This window comes from Alosa pseudoharengus, unplaced genomic scaffold (genome assembly GCF_046254945.1).
Source record: "Alosa pseudoharengus isolate Yale_2024_CS ecotype anadromous, Long Island Sound unplaced genomic scaffold, YU_APseudo_1.1 YU_APseudo_1.1_scf_1, whole genome shotgun sequence".
In the NCBI taxonomy this organism is placed as follows: Eukaryota; Metazoa; Chordata; class Actinopteri; order Clupeiformes; family Clupeidae; genus Alosa; species Alosa pseudoharengus.
Window position 1 is genome coordinate 15663577 of NW_027468564.1, and position 25000 is coordinate 15688576.

General features: G+C 42.5%; 1 protein-coding gene across 1 annotated transcript in view; it reads left to right on the forward strand.

The window, feature by feature from the left end:
* Positions 1-15673: 15673 nt before the first annotated feature.
* LOC143121917 (NLR family CARD domain-containing protein 3-like) overlaps positions 15674-25000 on the forward strand; it is a 10666-nt gene continuing 1339 nt past the window's right edge. Inside the window, exons 1-7 of the mRNA XM_076282603.1 lie at positions 15674-15875; positions 16464-18420; positions 18520-18693; positions 20617-20790; positions 23040-23213; positions 23539-23703; positions 24085-24131. Coding sequence (XP_076138718.1) covers positions 16700-18420; positions 18520-18693; positions 20617-20790; positions 23040-23213; positions 23539-23703; positions 24085-24131 — 2455 coding nt within the window. The 5' untranslated portion in view covers positions 15674-15875; positions 16464-16699. The remainder of the gene's footprint in view (positions 15876-16463; positions 18421-18519; positions 18694-20616; positions 20791-23039; positions 23214-23538; positions 23704-24084; positions 24132-25000) is intronic.

The following is a 25000-nucleotide window of genomic DNA, read 5'->3' on the forward strand; positions in this document are numbered from 1 at the left end:
GGTCATTGCATGTCATGGAATCACTACAATTCCCCCCAACACAATACCTTGTCCTACCTCAGTGGTGTCTTCATCACTGTCCAGGGCATGGCTGGAGTCAGCTTTGTCTTGTTGGGGTTGTTGTGGTATCTATGACAACACACTTTTGTGTGTTGTATTACATTTGTGGATGCACCATGTTCATGTATCTTCGCCTAGGTTATAATGCTGTGAGAGTCATGTGACCTCAGTGTTGACAGTAGTTTCTCCTGGTGTGTTCTGTGTAAGTATCTGGCAGATTTGTCCCTACACATAACCATGTTTGAAGCTGTTGTGTCTTTCATTGAGCGTGATCTCCAAAATCTGTTGTCAATCTAGAAATTGTACAACAACAAACAGTAATTCAGGTACCTCGTCAGTCATATTCTTATATGAGAAAGGGACTTCAGGTTTAGACACATAGAAGCCTCTTTCACCTCCAGGTCTTCTCTTACGGCCTTTCTTCCATGTTTCTTCTTCCACACCATACTTCTATCGATCATGAGCAAAGAAGGATATTGAAATGTAACATTTCAAACAGTCAGTGCTTCAATACCATAATCTTCTAAATGTAGTTGTGGTCCTGTCATAAAAACATTAGGAATTCGTTTAAAAAGGCAGTCACTGACATGTGGAAACAGCAAAAGCCTTGTATAATTCTAACCTTGCGTTTTATTGCCACAGTGTCCTTGTACTCCCTGAACAAGGCCCTTTGGACGTCTTCATAAGCCAGTACAAAGTCATCTAGTCTGGTGAACTTCTCCTTTGGGAATCTGATGTTTTTCAGGTCCCACTGGCTTTTCTCCATGATGCCCTGGGTTTCATTATGTAGCGTGTAATTCTGGAAAACAGTGAGACACTCAATCATTTCAAGACACTCTGCCAGCAACCTTCTGAAAACAGAAGTGACTCTGTGCACATGCATTGAGTTTTGACGTGTTTGCCTCACCTGTCGAGATGTTTTGCTGGTCTTTACATACTTTCTTCCCAGCTGTGCATACAATGGTCCAGTGCCATGTCTTTCCAGGTTCCCTGTGAAAAAGAGCATTGACATTATTGTACATGAATGTATGTGTCCATGTTCACATGTTCAACACATGTGTGAGTCCGGTCCATAGTGGAGCTTGACCAATGAAATTTCTCAGCAGTTTAGGAACAGTCAGGAAGATAGGCGTTGTCAGGCCCAACAGTATCAATTGGGGCTTTTTCAACCACCCCTCGGAAGTGGTATGCAAAAGGGGAAGTAGGAAATTCTTCCTGTCAACAAATACAAGAGGGAAAGACAAAGTCGTCAACAGTGACGTCTGTGTACAATGTCATTGTTGCTACAAAATCCCTCACTTGACAGTATGGCCACATACCAACTTGGCATCAGTAGGGGTGTCTGCCTCTTCAATATTAGTCCTCTGCAGCCTCTGATGAATGTTGTTGAAATGCTTGGCCACATTCTCTCCACTTTTTGGACTAGAAAAGAGCACTGCACAACTTTCAACAATGTCCTCAAGCTCAGCCATACTTGATGCTTGGGACATGAGGCCAAATATGTACATTGTGAAAGCATAGTGCTTTGAAGAGCTGGTGAAAGAAATAAAAAAACATTACATACATAATCGTATAAGTTGTATAATTACAGGATGCATAATTTATAACTAAATGAAGGAATAGAAAATCATTGCAGCGAATACACATACTATTTTTTGCAGAAATCTCTGGCATTTCGCATGATGTGGCTCAAACACCTATGCAGGATAGGAAGATGGCTCTGGGCACCTGACCCATTTCCGGTCACAACACAGTAGTACTGTTTTAGGAGGCTGTCTAGGCTCATCTTACAGAATGTTTGACATATAGCCTGCATCAATACCAGAGACCCATCAGTCATAAACATAACAGGTCTTTGAAGTGATCCATGACCATATGTCTTCACACAATCTACACCAAAGGAGCTCAGAAAGTGTGTGACAGATGCGGTGGTGTGTTCTGACGCCACAAATGTTGCCACAGGTAGGGCTGGACCTCCTTCTGCAGGATGTCTGACGACTAACTCATAAATGTAGAACGGCGGTTGGTCCGGGTTTGTGTGCTTTATGACACCACCAGTGGCATCAATGTACACAATATCCTCCTTACACCTTTGGTGGAAGATGCTGATGCTTTTCTGGGACCACAGCATTACACCTTTGGGGTGTAGGAGCACCTTCTGCAACTGCTTGGAATCATCACTCTTCTTTAGTGCTATCATTTGTAGGCTTAACAATTCATTTGCATGGGGTCTTTTGCACTTTTTCATGTTCCATACCATATTTCTCATGGCATGTGCTGTTGGAACGTCATCACGGCAGCCAGATTCGACAACTGATGGGGACATTGCCGCCATCCTCTCCAAGTAGGTGGCCCTGGGATTCTTGCCCTTTAGATGTTTCGCCAGTCTTTCACCTTTGAGCGCTCGATATGGCCTCCTTTTGCGGCTCTCGTCATTGTGGTGGCTTTTCCCTCCCTTGAAATAAACATTAGCTTCTAAAGTGGTCAAATCAGTAATTTCAACAGTCACAGTCACAGGGCATTCTTTGAAAGTGCAGTACCCTTCACACTGAAAAAGGGGCGTTGTTGCCCTGGATTTCTCACATGCCACTGAGTGACCTTTAAAGCCAAAAGAACAGGATCGATACACCTGTTTGATGCCCTCAGCCACGATGTTGGTCCAGTTAAGGCTTGTCAGCTTTCTTCCCTGCCGTTTCAGCATCATCGTTTGCCAGTCAGATCTGTTAATGAAGAAGCTACATTTTCCTTCTGGGACATCACATGAGAAACCGGCCTCATCCCCATAGTCTTCACTGTCTGAGGTGTCAGTGCTGGTCTCACACCCATCAGAAGATGCAGTTGCAGTATGTTCGTCAGTGTCATTGTCCTCTTCCTGAAATGGCACATAAGAATTCAACAGTGGAATGTCTCACTTAACAAAATAATGTCATTGCCAGAAATTAAGACATACCACATCATCTATGTGATTGTCACTGTCATTGTCTTCATTCTTCACATTGGCTTGTGTGTCATTGACAGTGTCATTCTTGTCCTCGTTCACATCAACAGTTTCCTGTGTCATGTCGGAAAACAAGTTGAACAAATGTATTACTAGGCTACTCATTACACAGACAGGCAAACTGTATACAAGGTGAAACTTGCCGCTGCCTTACTGTGTCATACTGTAGATGTTGGCAGTGAGACTTGCAGCAACGTATGAACTTTTTACGCTGTTTCGTTGTGTCCTTGATTGTAAGCCTTGTACAAACATCAACCCAGAATGCGTCCAATTCATTTGACAGTGGTATTGGCCTTCTGGATTGATTAACTGCGTTCACAACGTCTGTCCAATAGTAGCGAATGTTTTTTGTCTGGAATGGATAATCACATATTCATGTCATGCAAGACCACTGTGTTAGACCTTACTGAAGTAAAGCTGTGTATAACAATGTATAACAAATGTATAACAATGTAGGCCTGTGTAAGCATGAATTTCTCCATAGCCTATCATTACACAGGTAGGATACACATACCAAGCCTTCTCTGGTGAACCTCAGAGGCCTGCCCAAATGGCCATGGCTGGCAGATCTGAAATTTCGGGATTTAAATCTCTTAATTGCTTTATGGAAGCACATATTAATCAATGTTTCCATTGAAACGTATTAGCAATCCTTCTGAATTACAATTCCGCCTTTACACAAATGTTGCATTGAAGCATCGGAATCATAGTAGGCAATCTGGAGCCCCCAAATAAATTGTTGTCCTCTGTCAAAAAAAGTTAGGCCTTAGTGTTATGGGGAAATCTGTGAGTGATTTCTTATTGAAAGTGCAAAGACAACAAAATGCAGTTTGCGTATAGGCAGGTGGTGGTGTAAGTAGGCTGTAGGTGGTGAGACAGCTCAAGAAATATGGTGCATTGAGACAGTACTATACAGTTCACTTTCAGAAGGTGGTTTAGAGTAGTATAAATGAAATATTAATATGTGCACTGTATTAGCAGCTACCTTATAAGAGCAGAATAAATATGGCTAGGAATAACAATGTCAGTTAATATTATTTGCAATTTTGGTAACACATTAATGAGGAGAATAGCAATAATAAACAATAATGTGAATGCAATATCCATGGGCAATAAGTGGAAATCAACAAATACTAGAACATACGAACAATGACTCAGAACAGACTAATGAAGTGCACGGTGAACAAATATGTCTTTACACCCCTGTTGAAAGGTGCATGAAAGGTGCAGAAAACAGACAACAACTCGGTTTTTATAAGACATTTATTAAGCAATCAACATTTCCAGCAACATGTTCTTTTAACTTTAGTAGTAGTTGTGCAGGTTGTAACATAATGATTAATACATGCTGTCACATTATGAATATATGCAACAATTAGCATGAATGTAGGTTATAATGAAGAAACATTTGGTGACATAACATAGCAAGGTTATGCAGGAGTGTCTATGTTGAATGAAATATGTCTAGGCTAACAGAGACAGAGGTATTTCTGTGAGGGAAAAGATGTATATGGTTGTTAGGAGGTGATTGTGCTTTGGAGTCTGTGCAGTTCTGCACTCAACAGCCTAGCCTATGAAGAGGAAGTGATGTGTGTGTGTGTTGGGGGCCAGTAAACATGTTATGTGTGTGTATGTGTACAGCATTGTGGTTGAAGCATTCTGGCAAATTAGATTAACTGGCAAGAGCTCGTGGCCTTGAGGTCTGGCAGCCTGCATCGGTCCTATTGAATTTGGACTTGCGACACCACAGCACAATTGCTATGATGATACACACTAACAATTGCACTTCCAACAGAATTACACATAGAATTACAATGAATTGTACACCACCAAGCACAACATTGTTTGTGTGATAATCCAAATATGGCTGGACATAAAGGACTTTGCACCCTGTCTTGTCCAGGGAGAACTCAACCGTTTGGGCCCCCTCAGCCAGAAGCTGCTGCAGCTCATCTGTAATGTTGAGGTCATGATGACACTGGAATGCATTTGGTATTTCAATTTCTGGGTCGTCAACACTGAGGTGGTGTAAGACAATGTTGTTAATGTAAATGACTGCTCCCTCTGGAACATTGAGAAACACTGTTTGGTTGGGGATTGTTATTGGGAGGGTCATGTGCTGCTCTTCATGACTTAACAGAACTTCAGTGTTTGGAGTGCTGACAAGCCATTCATCACCTATGCTTTCTACTCTTGTTTCTGATCTATTATCCTTGATGGTCATAGTACCTGTACATCGTTGACTACGGCTAGGAAACACACCGCAAAAGAGTTTTTGTGGCTTTCTTAAGAACGGAGTAGTAGGGCAGATCCAGTTGATGTCTTTCACGGAGGTACATACGTTGAAGTTAGGGATGTAGTGCAGAGATGGGTTGTCATCATGATACGCTACCATGGATGGTGTTTTGAACTGTATGTGGACATTATCCTTCCAGAACCCTACATTCAGGACAGATTTTAATCTGTAGATGTCCTTTCTGTTAATGATAGGTATGTTCAGTAGGAATCCAATTTCAAAATCTGCCAGATTGACATGTACAGGAATTGCATTGCCAAGACCATATGCAAGATGCACTTGTAAGTCTTGCATATCAGAAGCAGCAGTATATGCTATTACATCGTTCACCATACTGATAGGGACTAGGTATGAGGGAATTACCCCACTACTTAAACTGGAGACTGAGCTGGCAACCTCTCTTAACTCTCTTAACAAACATAAGTTGGGTCTGATGTAGCATGACAGAGTGCTGATTGACAATAACAATGGTTCCCTGCAGTGTTTGTTTGATTTCAATTGATGTTTCTGCGTTGTGTTTGACTGTACTTTTTATGTCTGGCATGTCATCCCTCGGTTGTCTAACATGTTTTGTCATGGATTTTAGACTGATTGCATTAGCAGCTGAAATACCAAATTGTAACAATGTCCCAATTGTAGGTACACCTGTTAACTGTCCTTTGCGACCAATGGCATCCGGATCAACTACAAACTTTTACAACTGCTGTAGCATGTGCATGGTTGTGTGACAAGCATCTTCAACAGCTTTATGTTGTCGTAGATCCCTGGATGCGTTTGGATATATCTGTCTATACATGTTTCTATATGTGCGATACACCTGCCATGGATCAAGACTGACATATATCCGCTGGGTGTGGATCCGACAGTTTGTAAGAAGGATTCCTTGAGCATCTTCAAGCACAATGCCATAGGGAGGTCCAGGTGTCACCACAGGTCTCTCAGCAGATAGGACAGCTGTGAGGATGATGAGAAGGATCCAACGGAGGGTCATTCTGCAATAGAACAGGGGTTCGTTTTAACATATAGCAAGTGATGATACAAGGTACATGAACATTTACAAGAATGACCAGTTAGTTCAGTGTAATATGTTCTACTCTTTCCCCCGTCTTGAAGAGTCAACATTATTTTTGGTCATCAATGTAAGGGGCCAGTTTTAAGGCTCTTTTGTTTTTGTAGGCCAAGCGTACTGCAATTCAGTCAATTTCCTGCAACAATAATGGGTAGCCTAACCACCAGCATTGGATTGGCACTTCAATTAACACAATGTAAGATAGGCCTAATATATTATTATTATATGGAAGATATGATGTGACCCTATTTTCCCATTATAAATATGTTATAACCCTTATAGGCTACTCAACGGCCTTTAACGTTTGGCCCGTTTTGCTCCGCTTCAACCTGTTGGAAGGCTATTTCATTATGTATAAGAAGGAGGTGGAACTTCCATAACAACAGAACAAACACTAGGCCTATACCCTAAAACACTGTGTAGCACTGATAAGGCCTATTGTATAGTGACATTTTAATATAATGTGGGCAAAAGCTATTGTAGCATTAGTCTTGTTAAAGATCTCCAGATTAGTGACGCCTATCTGTTCCGCCATTTACCATATGAACAGCTAGCCTATTGTGTTTCCTGAATCCTTACAGGCATTGGAATAAAATGTTATCACAAAGTATGGTAATATGTTTTCCATTTGCCTACCAGTGTATGATGCTTGCATGTTCAACATCCCAAAACAATACAATGGCACCCATATAATTACTGTTTCTGAAGTATTTGCCATGCTTGCATCATGCATCATATTCTTCACCGTTTACTTCGGGCAACTTTGCACACAACTGTTCTTTGTTCGTACAAAAAACAGCAGTTATAATGAGTACAAGAATTAGTTGAAGGTAAACATACGAAAATCATTGCTATCAGCTGTCCAAAGCGACAAACCAGGCCATTGCATAATAAAAAGGCTGAAATCATGTTATTGCACGCGCATAGGCTTAAGCCTGTGCAATACGCATAAGAACAAACAAGGCATACCTTTAAGCTGTGGGTCGTAGCATTTGGCTGAATTCCGTTGATATGAAGTAGGCTGGTCAGACAATTAAGAGAGAAATAGTCCTTATTCAGCACGTCTGCAATCAACCGTCTGCAATAACCGCAAGTTATTTTGCTTACCAGCTAGGTGTCGAAGATGAGGCCCAGCCCCACATTTTTGCCTGATGTGACCACAATCTACAAAAGATTAATCACAAGAAATGTGACCTTGGAGCCCTTTGAGACTATGTCCACGTGGCCTAGGCTACTAGTGGTTTTCTGAGATGATTTTTTGAAAATAGGCTGATGACATTGAAGCTATTAATTGGTGACTTAACAATTAATATCATTGAAGCTATTTCACTGTCGCAGACCCAGCCAAAACCGTGCTTGGTGGGCTAGGGCTAGGCTACAGGCCAACATCAGACTTAGGCCTCCGTGTCGTCATGACTTAGGCCTAGGTTAGCCTATGTTCTTATGCTGTTATCATCTGTAGGACATATTGTCTGTGGAACACAATTGTAGGCTGGGCCTTTATTTAATTTTCAGTAAGCTTATATAACAATTATAAAGCTTCTTTACTTTTTGAGTGTTATTATTTAGCCAATCTTTCTTATGTAGGCTATGTCTTTAATGTTATTATTTTGTTCATTGTAAAGACATGAAATAAATCACCACGAACACACGCGACTGTGGATTATGGGCTACTTCTGTACCCCGCTTGCGCAGCGTGGCTAACAACTCCCCTCAGTGTAACCGTCGGCTCCTAGGGGCTTATTACTTAATCGAAGTTACAGCAGCTATTAGGCCAGAGGTGCAGTGAAATGGCGTCATCTGGTGGTCATACAATTCACCCGCTATTAGACCCGAAGTGCAGGAGGAGTGGATATTCAACCACGCCATCCTTCAGGTCGCAGCGACACGTAGGTGTACTTTATGTGCTGTGTCATGCTGCCATCTAGTGGTTGTGGAATATTTAACACCCATTATAGGTCTGAGAATAGATGTGCACTCGAATAAATGTTGTACTTTGTTACAAATTATTTGGGTAATCCATCTGATAAATTGTGTTTTTCTTTTTCTACTTCGTACCTTTATAAATTGAAGTGTATCATTAAGGTACCTTTTTCAATGTCATTACTCTGACATTCGACATTAGTCGACCATAAATTTGGGCAATGGGCACATTGTTAGGGGTTGACACTTTGCATAATATTTCTCCACATTACTTGATCCAAATTCTGTGATTTTTGTTGTATAAATGTTGTACAATTATGTAGTTTCGTATCAAAGTGGAATGGTTGCTTTCATAAGTCAGCGGCGTTAGTTTGAGCACATAATTGACGTTTTGTTTACATGTGTTCAATGTAAGTCAATGGGAGCCGGAAATCCATAAATAGCGGCGTCCAAAGAATCTTTTGCCGGATAGCATGACGGCGGTGAGCTGCCTGGCTTTAGTGTAGCTCGTTTGGACAGAGACTGTAAACTTTCTGGCAAAAAGAAGGGAGGCGGTCTGGTGCTGTACATTAACAATAGATGGTGCAATCCCGGACATGTAACAGTAAAGGAGACTGTATGCTGTAAGGATGTGGAGTTATTAGCGGTTAGTCTCCGTCCGTACTACATGCCGAGGGAGTTCTCGCACGCAATTGCTGTCTGTGTTTACGTTCCACCTCAAGCTCTTCCGGATACAGCGTGTGACGTCATCCACTCCACAATCGCAAGGCTTCAAACCCAACACACTGACGCCTTTTTTGTGATCTCTGGCGACTTCAATCACATAACACTGGATTCCACACTCACAAATTTTTACCAGTATGTTGACTGCCCTACAAGGAAAAACAGGACAATAGACCTCTTGTATGCAAACGTGAGGGATGCATACAGTGCAAACCCCCTTCCCCCACTGGGGAAGTCAGACCACAACCTCATTCATCTCCAGCCAATGTACAAGCCCAAAGTACAGAGGCTACCAGCTCCCACACGCACCTTCAGGAAGTGGACACCCGAAGTGGATGAGACTCTGAGAGACTGCTTCGAGTGTACTGACTGGAGTGTGTTGCAGAATGGAGAGGACTTGGAGGAGGTCACACAGTGCACAACTGATTACCTGAACTTCTGCATGGACATTGTTGTTCCCACCAGAACTGTACGCTGCTTTCCCAACAACAAGCCTTGGATAACCAGCAATGTCAAGACCCTTCTTAACAGGAAAAAGAGGGCGTTCAGAGAGGGGGACATGGCAGAGCTGAGGCGCGTGCAAGGGGAACTCAAATTCAGGCTGAAGGAAGCTAAGGAGGACTACAGAAGGAAGGTGGAACAGAAGCTGCAGGAAAATAACCTGAAGGAGACATGGGACTGCATGAAGGTTATCACTGGCCTGAAGAAGAACAGCAGCTCTGTGGAGGGGGACCTGGACTGGGCGAACCAGTTGAACCACTTCTACAACAGGTTTGACTGCCCTGCTCCAGCTCCAATGGCGGTGATCTGTCCACCTCCCCCCAGCCCCCACCCCCACCCTCACACCCCCTCAATACCAGTGCAACACTCACCTCCATCATCACAGGCTACCGTACCCCCACCATCACTGGATTTTGCACCCCTCCCCCACATGGCGATCACGAACAATGAGGTGACAACGACCTCAGTCAACAGCCATCAGACACACAAATCCCAGATGCACCCCTCCCCCTCCCCTCACCTTACACCCCTCACCATTACAACAGGTCAAGTGACAGTCCAACTTAGGAAATTGCGCAGCAATAAAGCAGCGGGGCCTGACAGACTGTGTCCAAGGCTACTCAAGGCCTGTGCTGCTGAACTGGGGGAGCCACTGAAGCACATCTTCAACTTGAGCCTACGCCTTGGACAAGTTCCAACACTGTGGAAGACATCATGTCTTACCCCTGTCCCTAAGAAACCACACCCTAGTGAGCTTAATGACTACAGACCTGTCGCTCTTACATCTCATGTGATGAAGACAATGGAGCGATTGGTCTTAGGCATGCTCAGACCCCAGGTACGCCATGCACTAGACCCACTACAGTTTGCATACCAGGAGAAAGTGGGCGTGGACGATGCCATCACTTATCTTCTACACAGGACACATTCCCACCTGGACAAGGGGAAAAGTGCTGTGAGAATCATGTTCTTTGATTTCTCAAGTGCTTTTAACACCATCCAGCCCCTCAGATTGGGAGACAAGCTCTTGAAGATGGGTGTGGACGCTCACTTGGTAACCTGGATTACAGATTACCTGACCGAGCGACCACAGTTCGTCAGATTGAAGGACTGTCTCTCTGACACTGTGATCTGCAGCACCGGAGCGCCACAGGGAACTGTGCTCTCTCCAGTCCTGTTCACCCTGTACACATCTGATTTCTGCTACAACACCGAGTCATGCCACATGCAGAAGTTTTCTGATGATACTGCAATTGTGGGGTGTATCAGGAACGGGCAGGAGGAGGAGTACAGGAGCCTGGTGGAGGACTTTGTGCAATGGTGCAAACTCAATCATCTTCAACTTAACACGTCAAAGACCAAGGAGATGGTGGTGGATTTCCGCAGGTCTAAGCCCACTCTGCTACCAGTCCACATTGATGGGGTCAACGTGGAGGTGGTTAGCACCTACAAATATCTGGGTCTCCACCTGGACAATAAACTGGACTGGTCAGCCAACACTGATGCACTCTACAAGAAAGGGCAGAGCAGGCTGTACTTCCTGAGGAGGCTGCGGTCCTTCAATGTGTGCAGTAAGCTCCTCAGGATGTTCTACCAGTCTGTTGTTGCCAGTGTCCTCTTCTATGCAGTGGTGTGTTGGGGAGGAAGCACAAGGAAGAAGGATGCGGGGCGAATTGACAGGCTGGTAAGGAAAGCTGGCTCTGTAGTGGGAGCTGAACTGGAGTGCATCACTTCACTATCTGACAAAAGGACCCTGAACAAACTGATCAACATCTTGGACAATGAGTGTCACCCACTCCACAGCACCATTGTCAAGCAGAAGAGCCTGATCAGCTGGAGACTTCGGTCACTGCATTGCACAACAGACAGACTGAGAAAGTCATTTGTCCCCAGGGCCATTGAACTGTTTAATGCCTCACTTAAGGGAAGAGGAGAGATAGACTTCTCTGCATAGTCTGTCTGCCTCTTCACCCCCTCCATGTTTGGTACTGTCTGTCCACTAGCCACTTGTATCACTGTCTTTATGCCGCACTGTTGCGTGCTATATTAGCACATTAGCACATATGCATAACCCCCCCCCCCCCCCCCCTCTATGCCACAGCCAAACTGTGGCCACACTTATACATCTTCTTAAATAGTTAAATATATAGATATATAGATTTTACCTTACTTTACTTCTGTACTGCTGCACTGTTGGACTTACTTACCCATTTGCACTATCACCATGACCACTACCACTATCACCATTGCACTACCACCATGACACCCATTCGCACAGAGCACCTTAGAGCACCTTACCATATCTTAACTATGCACAGAGAATCACAGGCTCAGTCCCTGCCTCAGTCATTGAAAGCGCCTCTGATTGATTAGTCACCACTATGTGGATACTGTTTCTAGAATGACTTAGATTAAGTGTTAGTTAGTATAATTTGTATTTTTGTAATTTGTATTTAGTATATTTTTATATATTGCATTAAGTGTTAGTTATATAATTTGTATTTTAGTATATTTAGCATTCTTTATCTTCTAATGTCCTTATTGCTTAGTTGTGTTTTATATTATATACTTTATTACTCTTTCTGATGTTAAAGAATGTGGTTGTGTGTTATGTATGCTGCTGAGACCTTGAATTTCCCCTGGGGATCAATAAAGTATCTATCTATCTATCTATCTATCTAACTGTGTGTATTCTTAAGGTAAGAGTTTACAGAGCAATCCTCTACTGAGTGTGTTCTTAAGGTAAGAGTTTACAGAGCAATCCTCCACTGAAGTGAACTGTGTGTATTCTTAAGGTAAGAGTTTACAGAGCAATCCTCCACTGAGTGTGTTCTTAAGGTAAGAGTTTACAGAGCAATCCTCTACTGAGTGTGTTCTTAAGGTAAGAGTTTACAGAGCAATCCTCCACTGAGTGTGTTCTTAAGGTAAGAGTTTACAGAGCAATCATCCACTGCAGTGGAGAATCTTTTTACCTTAACATAACATTTCCAAAATCAGCACTTCTGCCATTGTCTGAGCGGCCCCCTAAAGGCGATTACCCACCTAACAACTTTCCCCTACACTGTATAGTATTGCATCATATTGTATATTATTGCATCATACTGTATAGTATTGCATCATATTGTATAGTATTGTCTCATACTGTATAGTATTGCATCATACTGTATAGTATTGCATCATACTGTTTAGTATTGCATCATACTGTATAGTATTGCATCATATTGTATAGTATTGTCTCATACTGTATAGTATTGCATCATATTGTATAGTATTGTCTCATACTGTATAGTATTGCATCATACTGTATAGTATTGCATCATACTGTTTTGTATTGCATCATACTGTATAGTATTGCATCATATTGTATAGTATTGCATCATATTTTATAGTATTGCATCATACTGTATAGTATTGCATCATATTGTATAGTATTGCATCATATTTTATAGTATTGTCTCATATTGTTTTGTATTGTAACATATCATACTATAAAAAATAAATAAATTGCTTGATTATATCTCAAAATAAAGACTAAATAACAATCTGACCATATTTCAGATGTCCAACATGGAAGTTCTCCTTGACACTCTTGAGGAGCTGACGGCTAAAAAGCTGAAGAAGTTCAAGCTTTTCTTAACTGAGGAGACACTGGAGGGGGCTCAGCACATCCCCAGAGGACAGCTGGAGAACGCCGATGCCACAGATGTCACCAGTAAGATGAGGGACGTCTATGGCCAGGATGGTGCCCTGAAGGTCACTCTGCACGTGCTGAAGAAGATGAATCAGAATGAGCTTGCAGACAGACTAGAAGGAGAGCTGGAGAAGAGGTAAGATTGTTACCCCTAGGGTACACTAGCTAGAAGAGAGAGGAGGTAAAATAGTTGCCCCTATGGTGCACTAGTTAGAGGGGAATAGAGGTAAAATAGTTGCCCCTAGGGCACATTAGTTAGAGGGCTGAAGAGGTAAACTAGTTGCCCCTAGGGCACATTAGTTAGAGGGCTGAAGAGGTAAAATAGTTGCCCCTAGGGCACATTAGCTAGAAGAGAGAGGAGGTAAAATAGTTGCCCCTAGGGTTCATTAGCTAGAAGAGACAGAAGGTAAAATACTTGCCCCTGGGGCACATTAGCTAGAAGAGAGAGGAGGTAAAATAGTTGCCCCTATGGTGCACTAGTTAGAGGGGAATAGAGGTAAAATAGTTGCCCCTAGGGTACATTAGTTAGAGGGGAATAGAGGTAAAATAGTTGCCCCCATGGTACATTAGCTAGAAGACAGAGTTGGTCAAATAGTTGCCCCTAGGGTACATTATCTAGAAGAGAGAGGAGGTAAAATAGTTGCCCCTAGGGTACACTAGTTAGAGGGGAGAAGAGGTAAAATAGTTGCCCCTAGGGTACACTAGTTAGAGGGGAGAAGAGGTCAAATAGTTGCCCCTAGGGTAACAAACCAGAGAGGAGAAGAGGTATACTACTTGCCCCCAAGGTATAATAGTTAGAGGCAGGGGCGTCACTAGACTCTTTTTACTGGGGCACATAAAAAAGGGCAGTGCATTCATGTAAATTGATAATATCGGGGAAAGAGTGGATACTTTTGTACGCACTTCAGTTACGCACTGCAGTTACGGGTAGGCCTAATCTCCCATTCCCGCTTCTGTCACACCCAGAGCTGCACCCAGAGTTCGATGACTTCGGTCAAGTTCAAAAGAAATGGACAGATTTGAACAAAGTAGGCTATGGGATTATGACTTCACGTTAAAACTGAAGATGCACAGTCGTAAGCTCCAATATCCAAAGTGGGTGATTATAACAGGGTTTTCCCTATTTAACAATCTACTCATGAATAAGGTAATCTGCTTGATACCTCTGGGAGCTTATATAACAGTGTGCGGGTATCTGTTCATTTTTTCATATGTTGGCTCAGCCTTATAGGCTACCCAGCACCTGTTCCGCGTGACACTGTAGAGCCGTATCAGCATATTAAGCACCGAATTTGATACTGTAATATTAATTTGTAACGTTCTGTGTAACCTACATGTATTTAGAACTACTGTAGGCCTACAGCTGTCATCCAGCAATATGCTGTTTCACCTTGAAGTGGCGCTCGACCTTAATACAGCCCTCGGGAGAGCGTAGCTGGAAAGGTGCTTAAATCAGTGGCAGAATACGAGCTTGAGTTGTATATGAAACGCAAAGATTTTGGGGTTGCTCCTCCCAAACTCCCTACATCACATGTAAATGACAGATTGAACTGAAGAGGAGAATTTGCGCAGGCTAAAGAGCGCACTTTTTTTACTTACACACCCTAGGCACATGGGAGAATTCGCCCCAAAGTGCACCAAACTGATGCATTTTACCTTTTAAATAAGCAACATTTTCTGGCTTTTTTTTTGAGGGGGGGTCTAGTGACGCATCTGGTTAGAGGGAAGAAGAGGTAAAATAGATGCCCCAATGGTACACTTGTTAGAGAGGTAAAGAGGTAAACTAGTTGCCCCAAGGGTATACTGGATAGAGGGGATAAAATGTGATATAGTTGGCCCTAGAGGGGGAAAGATATAAAATAGTGACCCATAGGAAACATGAATAGAGGGGAGAAGAGGTATAAGTATAAGTATATATACTCTTTTGATCTCGTAGGGAAATTTGGTCTGCATTCATCCCAATCCGTGAATTAGTGAATCACACTCAACACACAGTGAACACACAGTGAGGTGAAGCACACACTAATCCCGGTGCAGTGAGCTGCCTGCAAAAACAGCGGCGCTCAGGGAGCAGTGAGGGGTTAGGTGCCTTGCTCAAGGGCCCTTCAGCCGTGCCTACTGGTCGGGGTTCAAACCGGCAACCCTCCGTTACGGTTAAGTCCGAAGCACTAACCAGTAGCCACGGGTGCCTCAAAATGGGTATGCATGCCCCTACCCATAGTGAACATGAATAGAGGGGAGAAGAGGTAAACGAGTTGCCCCTACCCATAGGGAACATGCATAGAGGGGAGAAGAGGTAAACAAGTTGCTCCTACCCATAGTGAACATGAATAGAGGGGAGAAGAGGTAGAGTTGCCCCTACAGCGGAGAAAAGATGAAATAGTGAATATTTGTAAGTGAAGAACACACACATACAGCACGACACATTTGATCCCTAAGGTGGCGCAAGAGTCTGTGGACCTCATTGGAAAAGACATGTAACTGTAGAACAGTTTGTTTGTGTACAAGAAACATTGATTTCTAACTGTAGTACATCATTCCTTCATTGCAATAAGACATTAAGCCAGGTGACCTCTCAACAGGGTTTCAAGACAAGACAGTGGCAAAGGTTCTGGTAAGTATAGTATAAGTATATATACTCTTTTGATCCCCTGAGGGAAATTTGGTCTCTGCATTTATCCCAATCCGTGAATTAGTGAAACACACTCAGCACACAATGGACACACAGTGAGGTGAAGCACACACTAATCCCAGCGCAGTGAGCTGCCTGCAACAACAGCCGTGCTCGGGGAGCAGTGAGGGGTTAGGTGCCTTGCTCAAGGGCACTTCAGCCGTGCCTACTGGTCGGGGTTCAAACCGGCAACCCTCCGGTTACAAGTCCGAAGCGCTAACCAGTAGGCCACGGCTGCCCCATTAAATACCCCAAGTAAACGGGTGTCATTAGACTGTACTATTTTGCATCTTGAGGCATCTACAGGCCGCAAAGAGTAGATTGAGTGTATGATGGTTGATGTTACATTTGTATACTATAAGTGTATGATAGTTCTTGACCCTGGGACATATGCATGGGTGTGTTTGATCTCCTCATAGTAATGTCGGTAAGTCTACTAATTCTGAGACATGTTTGCACGTGTATATGTTTGTAATGTCCTTCTCCCTGCCATTTGTTTTTGTGAATGAAAAGTTTCTGTTTGTCTAACAGAATATGCCATCCGACGGCAGGTGAGTCAACAGCTTAAGACTGACCTGAAGAATAAATATGATAGCCTCCTTGAAGGCCCTGAGGAGACTAAAGTCCAGCTGGATGAGGTTTACACAGATATCCATGTCACAGAGGGAGTGAGTGAAGAGGTGAATACTCAACATGAAGTTCAGCAGATTCAGGAGCAGACCAAACGTCATTCAGGCAAAGACATTATAATCAAGTGCAATGACATTATGAACTCTCCACCTGGTAAAAAAGTCAAAACAGTGATGACCATTGGCATTGCTGGCATTGGGAAATCTGTGTGTGTGCAGAAGTTTGGTCTAGACTGGGCAGAAGGAAGAACCAATCAGGACATAGATTTCATCTTTGTGCTTCCTTTCCGAGAACTGAGCTTACTTGACTCAGAGCAGTACAGTCTTCCCACACTTTTGTTGTCTTTCTATCCCGAGCTGACTGAGTTGAATGATGTGAAGATATATGGCAACTCAAAGATTTTGTTTGTCTTCGATGGTCTAGATGAAAGCAAACTAGAGCTCAATTTCCAATCTACTCAAAAGCTGCATGATCTGAAACAGACATCATCTTTGGGTAAGCTACTAACAAATCTCATTCAAGGCCATCTGCTTCGTTCATCTCTCATCTGGATCACCTCAAGGCCTGCAGCAGCCAATCAGATCCCTTCTCATTACGTAGACAAGTGGACAGAAATATGTGGATTTAATGACATCCAAAAGGATGAGTACTTCAGCAAGAGAATGGCAAATAGTCATACTGACAAGATCATTTCACAAATCAAGACAAGAAGGAGCCTCTACATCATGTGTCACATACCAGTCTTCTGTTGGATCCTTATCTGTGTGCTTCAGGACATGCTGACTCCCGACTCTAATATGGAAATACCAACAACCATGACTGAACTCTTCATCCACTTTTTAATCATACAGACCAACAGGAAGAACCAGAGATGTTTTGGCCAAAGTGAAACCAACAGACGGGAGCTCCTGGAGAGACACAAGGAACACATACTGAGATTGTCTGAACTGGCTTTTAAGCAACTGCAAAAGGGCAACATCTTGTTTAGCCAAAAGGATCTTGCAGAAAGTGGCATTGTTGACCATGCCATTGAAGAACACTCTGAAATGTGCACACAGATCTTCAAGAAAGACCGTACTTTCTATAAAACAACATTCTACTGCTTTGTTCATCTGAGTGTCCAGGAGTTTCTGGCAGCTCTCCATGTGTTCCATAGTTTTGTGAGTAAGAACTATAAGGTGCTGGAACCCTTTTCAGAGCAGATGTGTGCACTGTCCAACCAAGCCCAAACAACCAGTTTCCACCCAGAGGACATGCTGAAGAGCACAAATAAATCAGTCTACATGAAGTCATGGAGAAGACTTAAGTCTTTCTTTAAACCCAGAGTTCCTCACAAAGACAAGATGTTCGGAGGAGAAGAGAGGCCTGAAGATTCCCACAAAGAGGGTTCCTGTCAAAACGAGATGCCATTGCATGTTCTGTTCAATGGAGCAGTGGACAAATCCTTACAGTTTGACAGTGGGCACTATGATCTTTTTCTGCGCTTCCTTCTGGGAATATCACTGGAGTCCAATCAAGACCTACTGGGAGGCTTACTTCCACAGATAAAGGAAAGTTCAGCAAGTCTCGAGACAACCACCAAGTACATCAAGGGCATTCTTAGTGAGGATGGCCATTCAGTTGAGAGATGTCTGAATCTGTTCCTCTGTCTACTTGAAATGAAGAACTCAGTTTCTGAGGAAATTGAACAGTATGTAATATCTGGGAAAGAACTCACACCAGCCCAGTGTTCATTACAGGCGTACATACTTCTAATGTCAGAGGAAGTATTGGATGACTTCAATCTGACAATGTATAGGACGTCCCAGGAGGGTCGCAAAAGATTGCTCATTGTGCTGAGGAGCTGCAGAAAGGCTCGGTAAGTCAGTAAGGAGATGGCATTTAAAGGGTTTTGCATTTGAACTCTTCAAATATATATATATGCATAAATGCAATCTACTGCCTTCTCCCATTGTAGATTGAATGGCTGTTGTCTCAATGAAAACTCCTGTGGGGTTATATCCGCTAATCTCCAATCTGAAAGTGCATGCCTAAGGGAGTTGGACCTGAGCTCTAATCCCCTGTGTGATGCTGGGGTGGAGCGTCTGTCTGCTGGACTGAAACACACATACTGCACACTGGAGACACTGAGGTCAGTATGCAGTCTTTAACCAGACAGCCATTTGTCCACACACATACACTGAGGTCAGTATGCAGTCTTTAACCAGACAGCCATTTGCTTTCACACATACTGCACACTGGAGACACTGAGGTCAGTATGCAGTCTTTAACCAGACAGCCATTTGTCCACACACATACACTGAGGTCAGTATGCAGTCTTTAACCAGACAGCCATTTGTCCACACACATACACTGAGGTCAGTATGCAGTCTTTAACCAGACAGCCATTTGTCCACACACATACACTGAGGTCAGTATGCAGTCTTTAACCAGACAGCCATTTGTCCACACAAATACACTGAGGTCAGTATGCAGTCTTTAACCAGACAGCCATTTGCTCTCATACATACTACACACTGGAGACACTGAGGTCAGTATGCAGTCTTTAACCAGACAGCCATTTGTCCACACACATACACTGAGGTCAGTATGCAGTCTTTAACCAGACAGCCATTTGCTCTCATACATACTGCACACTGGAGACACTGAGGTCAGTATGCAGTCTTTAACCAGGCAGCCATTTGTCCACACACATACACTGATGTCAGTATGCAGTCTTTAACCAGACAGCCATTTGTCCACACACATACACTGAGGTCAGTATGCAGTCTTTAACCAGACAGCCATTTGTCCACACACATACACTGAGGTCAGTATGCAGTCTTTAACCAGACAGCCATTTGTCCACACACATACACTGAGGTCAGTATGCAGTCTTTAACCAGACAGCCATTTGTCCACACACATACACTGAGGTCAGTATGCAGTCTTTAACCAGACAGCCATTTGTCCTCACACATACACTGAGGTCAGTATGCAGTCTTTAACCAGACAGCCATTTGCTCTCATACATACTACACACTGGAGACACTGAGGTCAGTATGCAGTCTTTAACCAGACAGCCATTTGTCCACACACATACACTGAGGTCAGTATGCAGTCTTTAACCAGACAGCCATTTGCTCTCATACATACTGCACACTGGAGACACTGAGGTCAGTATGCAGTCTTTAACCAGTCAGCCATTTGTCCACACACATACACTGATGTCAGTATGCAGTCTTTAACCAGACAGCCATTTGTCCACACACATACACTGAGGTCAGTATGCAGTCTTTAACCAGACAGCCATTTGTCCACACACATACACTGAGGTCAGTATGCAGTCTTTAACCAGACAGCCATTTGTCCACACACATACACTGAGGTCAGTATGCAGTCTTTAACCAGACAGCCATTTGTCCACACACATACACTGAGGTCAGTATGCAGTCTTTAACCAGACAGCCATTTGTCCACACACATACACTGAGGTCAGTATGCAGTCTTTAACCAGACAGCCATTTGTCCTCACACATACACTGAGGTCAGTATGCAGTCTTTAACCAGGCAGCCATTTGTCCACACACATACACTGAGGTCAGTATGCAGTCTTTAACCAGACAGCCATTTGTCCACACACATACACTGAGGTCAGTATGCAGTCTTTAACCAGACAGCCATTTGTCCACACACATACACTGAGGTCAGTATGCAGTCTTTAACCAGACAGCCATTTGTCCTCACACATACACTGAGGTCAGTATGCAGTCTTTAACCAGGCAGCCATTTGTCCACACACATACACTGAGGTCAGTATGCAGTCTTTAACCAGACAGCCATTTGCTCTCATACATACTGCACACTGGAGACACTGAGGTCAGTATGCAGTCTTTAACCAGACAGCCATTTGTCCTCCTTATTACCACCAAGCAAATTATAAACACACCAAACTGTCTCAGTGTAGTTTGTTGTTGAGACATATCACACCACAAACTATAAATCCATCTACTGTAGCTCCACAGGTGTACTCTTGCTAAGTACTGGTTCTCTTCTGTCTGTCTTCTGACTGCAGACTGGCTGGCTGTGGTCTCAGTGGAGATTCCTGTAGGACTTTATCATCAGTTCTCCAGTCAGGAAGCTCACAGCTGAGAGAGTTGGACCTGAGCTCTAATCATCTGGAGAATTCTGGAGTGGAGCTGTTGTCTGCTGGACTGAAGCACATTAACTGCAGACTGGACACACTGAGGTTAGTCATGTGAAGTACACTAACTGCAGACTGGACACACTGAGGTCAGTCATGTGAAGTACATTAACTGCAGACTGGACACACTGAGGTCAGTCATGTGAAATTAGAAACTATTCAGAATAAGTTGGCAATTTCAATTTTTGGAAAATGTCATCAATAATTAAGTGTCCTGATATGCATAAACATGTACATATCCAAATGAAAATGTGTTATTTCCTAGACCAAAGTACATAAATTAATACTTTTGTACTATTTCTCCCTCATTAAGTGTCCTGATATGCATACACATATCCAAATGAAAATGTGTCATCTCCTAGACCAAAGTACATAAATGATAAATACTATAAATACTTTAGTACTATTTCTCCCTCCTGCTGCACCTGTATGGCTGCATAGCTAGTGAATGGAGTGGCATCCAGAGTGAGAGTAAGAGGCATGTTGGATTTGGCTGGTACCTGCACGACTCCACTAGCTCACGACTGTAACTGCAACAAGTTGTGTAGCAGAGTTTGTGACTGGCTGGCCATGGGGGCCTTACGGTACTCAGCATTTAAAGGAACCGTATGTAAGAAATGTATTTCAATTAATCATAAAATGGCCCAAATCATGTTCATTACAAATACTTATATCACTGACAACAGTAGTCCGGCCAGGATATTGTCATTTAAAAAGTAAAGTTGCAGCCCTCAACTGATGTTGATGTTGTTGTGTTTTGGCCTGATGCGCCACCCTCCACCTATCTACTAATCACAAAGTCAGTAGTGTTTCGGCATCCGGGTTGGCAACCTCGAGTCAGGCTGGAGGGGGAGGGAATACACCGCTCTACAGTGATTTGAAAGTGATTGCAGTACCAGTTTTGGCCACAATCTTACATATGGTTCCTTTAAACTTATGCAGTTCTCTTCCACAACTGCCGCTCTTACTGATGAGATTCTCCACCTCTGCCAGACAGCGGGGATTTCTCGGAGGAAATGGTTCAGGAAATGAATTGAGGCTCGTTGGATTCTTTTTTCCTTAAATTGTCTGCTCCTATTATCACAAAGCATACAGTGCATTAATCTTAATGTGACGGCATATTTCCTAGCGCATGGAAACCAGCCCATGTGAGACCATTGCACAAAGGGGGTGATAGAGATGATTTAAATGATTACCGTCCAATCTCCAAATTACCCTGTTTATCAAAGATTTTTTAATCATTGGTTAATAACCAACTCACGTCATTTCTTTCAAGTCATCAAATATTAAATCCACAATAATCTGGGTTTAGAACTAATCACAGCACTATCACAGCTATCACATCAGTTACTAATAATATAATATCTGCCTTAGACATTGTGCCGCCCTTTTTGTTGATTTGTCAAAAGTATTTGATACAGTTGATTACCCTTACTCTTACAAAGATTGCATAATATTGGTTTGGATAATAAGGCATGTGAATGGTTCTGGAATTATTTGTCTCAGAGGTTTTAATGTGTAAAGTCAGGAAATGTCAAGTCAGAGTTTTTGCCAATCACAAAGGGTGTTCCCCAAGGGTCCATTTTGGGCCCAGTTCTCTTCACCGTCTATATGACATTGTCTCTTCCTTAAATGGTTGTCAAGTCCACCTTTATACTGATGACACTATTTTTTTTTGTATTGCTGACTCTGTTCAACTTGCCATTGATAATCTTCAGCTTTCATTTAATGTTCTTCAAGAAGCTCTCATTAATCTTAAATTAGTATGAAAATGAAAAGAAAACTAAATATTTACTAGAGCAAGGGACATTGAGGTGTGCCAATTACCATTGTAAATGATTCAAAGCCTTCCTATGCCAAATTGTACTTGTTTTAAGTAAATGTTATTTTAATATTATATTATTAAATATTTATTTTATTATTAATATTTTATGTATTTTTATTTTGTTCCTTCCTTGTCTATAATGTTATGTAGGTTATCTTAATATCTATTTTATGTTGTATTTATAGGCCTATACTTTGTTTTACCAGAATTATTACACTATATATCTTGTTATTTCATTGTTACTGTAATCTCAGTTTCACTGAAAATGAGGAGTACCCTCAATGAACCTTCGAGAATAAATAAAGGTTAAATGAATGAGTGAATTAATGAATTTGAACAATCTATCAATTTCCATATCTTCAACAAAACGTTGTATACAAACATGCGTGTGTGGTCTCCTTAATTATAATCTGTTTTAATAAAAGTAGCAACATGTTTTGAATAGAACAATGTGTATGCTCTCTTGCAGACTTGCTGACTGTGAACTCACAAGCAGTGCTTGCCAAACGCTGGCATTGGTCCTCCAGTCAGACAACTCCCACCTGAAGGACCTGGATCTGACCAACAACAACATGACAGATTCTGGAGTGAAGGAGCTGTGTGCTGCTCTGGGACACCGGAGCTGTAAACTGGAGCTGATGAGGTCTGTTCTCACTCATTCATGTATTTACACACTTCAGCTGTAAACTGGAGGTGTTGAGGTTGGTATTCATGTATTTACACACTTCAGTTGTAAACTGGAGGTGTTGAGGTTGGTATTCATGTATTTGTACAATTCAGCTGTAAACTGGAGGTGGTGAGGTTGGTATTCATGTATTTATACATTTCAGCTGTAAACTGGAGGTGTTGAGGTTGATATTCATGTATTTACACACTTCAGCTGTAAACTGGAGATGTTGAGGTTGGTATTCATGTATTTATACACTTCAGGTCAGAATAGATATAGAATCTGTGTCTATGTCCTTCAGGCTCTCTGGTTGTCTGATCTCACAGAGAGGATGTGAGTTAATAGTCTCAGCGCTGACATCAAACCCTGACTCCTGCCTCTCTGAACTCGACCTGAGCTACAATCACCCAGGAGATACAGGGCTACAGATGCTGTCAGCACTGCCTGAGGGACAAGCAGCAGTCAAGTAAGTGGTGTGAATTGTTATGTTCATTTACATCCATTAACGGAGAACTTTGGCACATTTAAACTAAAGCTCTATTGTTATAGATTGGTCAGTGCTGTGGGTTGGGAAACAATGAAAAAGAAAACCAATCTGGGCAATATTAATGGACTTGTCATGAGTTGCATTCACAAGTAAAGGAAGGCACAAGGTATCACTGTTCTAACTAGTAACATTTTAGTCTTTGAAAGTCACTGCAAATGAACTACTGATGTAGGGAAAACACGTTGGACGCAAAATCCGGCATCCCACCGCTTACAGCACCCCCGTCCACCTGGTTCCTTGATCAACTGAAAAAACTGAATTGCTTGTGAGTTCCTGATTTTCTCTCTTGTCTTTCCACAGTGCTGACAACAGCTCTGAAGGTATGCTGAAGAAAGGACTGAAGAAGTGTAAGACGTCATTGCTTTTGAGTTGTCATGTGCTGACATGTGATGTCAATGTGATATTATTCCTTTATAAACACATTTGAGAAATGTTTCCACAATTGGACTATACTGTATATTGAATGTAAATCAGTGAGGGTGATGAGATCCATTTCAATTGACAAACTTGGTCGCCGCACACTCTATCTCTTAATTCTTTATTTAATTCCAACGTTTCGGCCTGTCAGCCTCTGTCAAGGTTCCTTCTTACAATATCCATAAAACATTAAACATACACACAAAGGCTTATAAAGTATTTCCGCATAATGAATGCCATAGGAGTATATAACTGTGTGTGCAGCCAGTAACTCAGTCTGAAGCACCCACCTTTAGCATAGCTTAGCATAACTCGTTGAGTTGGGGTGTTCCACCTATCCTATCCCCCAAAAGTGACAAAAGCACTCAAACATTGTTCTATTTACGTGTTGACGAGAAGGGTGTGTATCATCTTATCTAACTCTGGTGGAGACAGTGAATAAGCTAATTTCTTAAAATGTTGGCATGTTCATTTAACATTTATGTACATATTGCAACAGTTACTGTACACCTGGTTACTGTTACATTTGCTAATATGTGACGCGCCACGGAAAAACCAGCAACAAGTCAGTTGGGACAATTCTAACAAACGGACAAAGTATCGGGGTGGTTCAGGATTTTGGACATAGGACCTCATTTCCAAGTTAGCAAGTGAGATATTTATCAGTGGAGACAGTTTTCAACACGTTTCATCTAGTACTTCTAGTTGCAGAGTTCGCAGGTGCTAGGCTAGCGCAAGTCATCAGTATGTGTTAGCCTGCCACTAAAAACAGTCTTACCCGCTCCATAGTACAGATGTC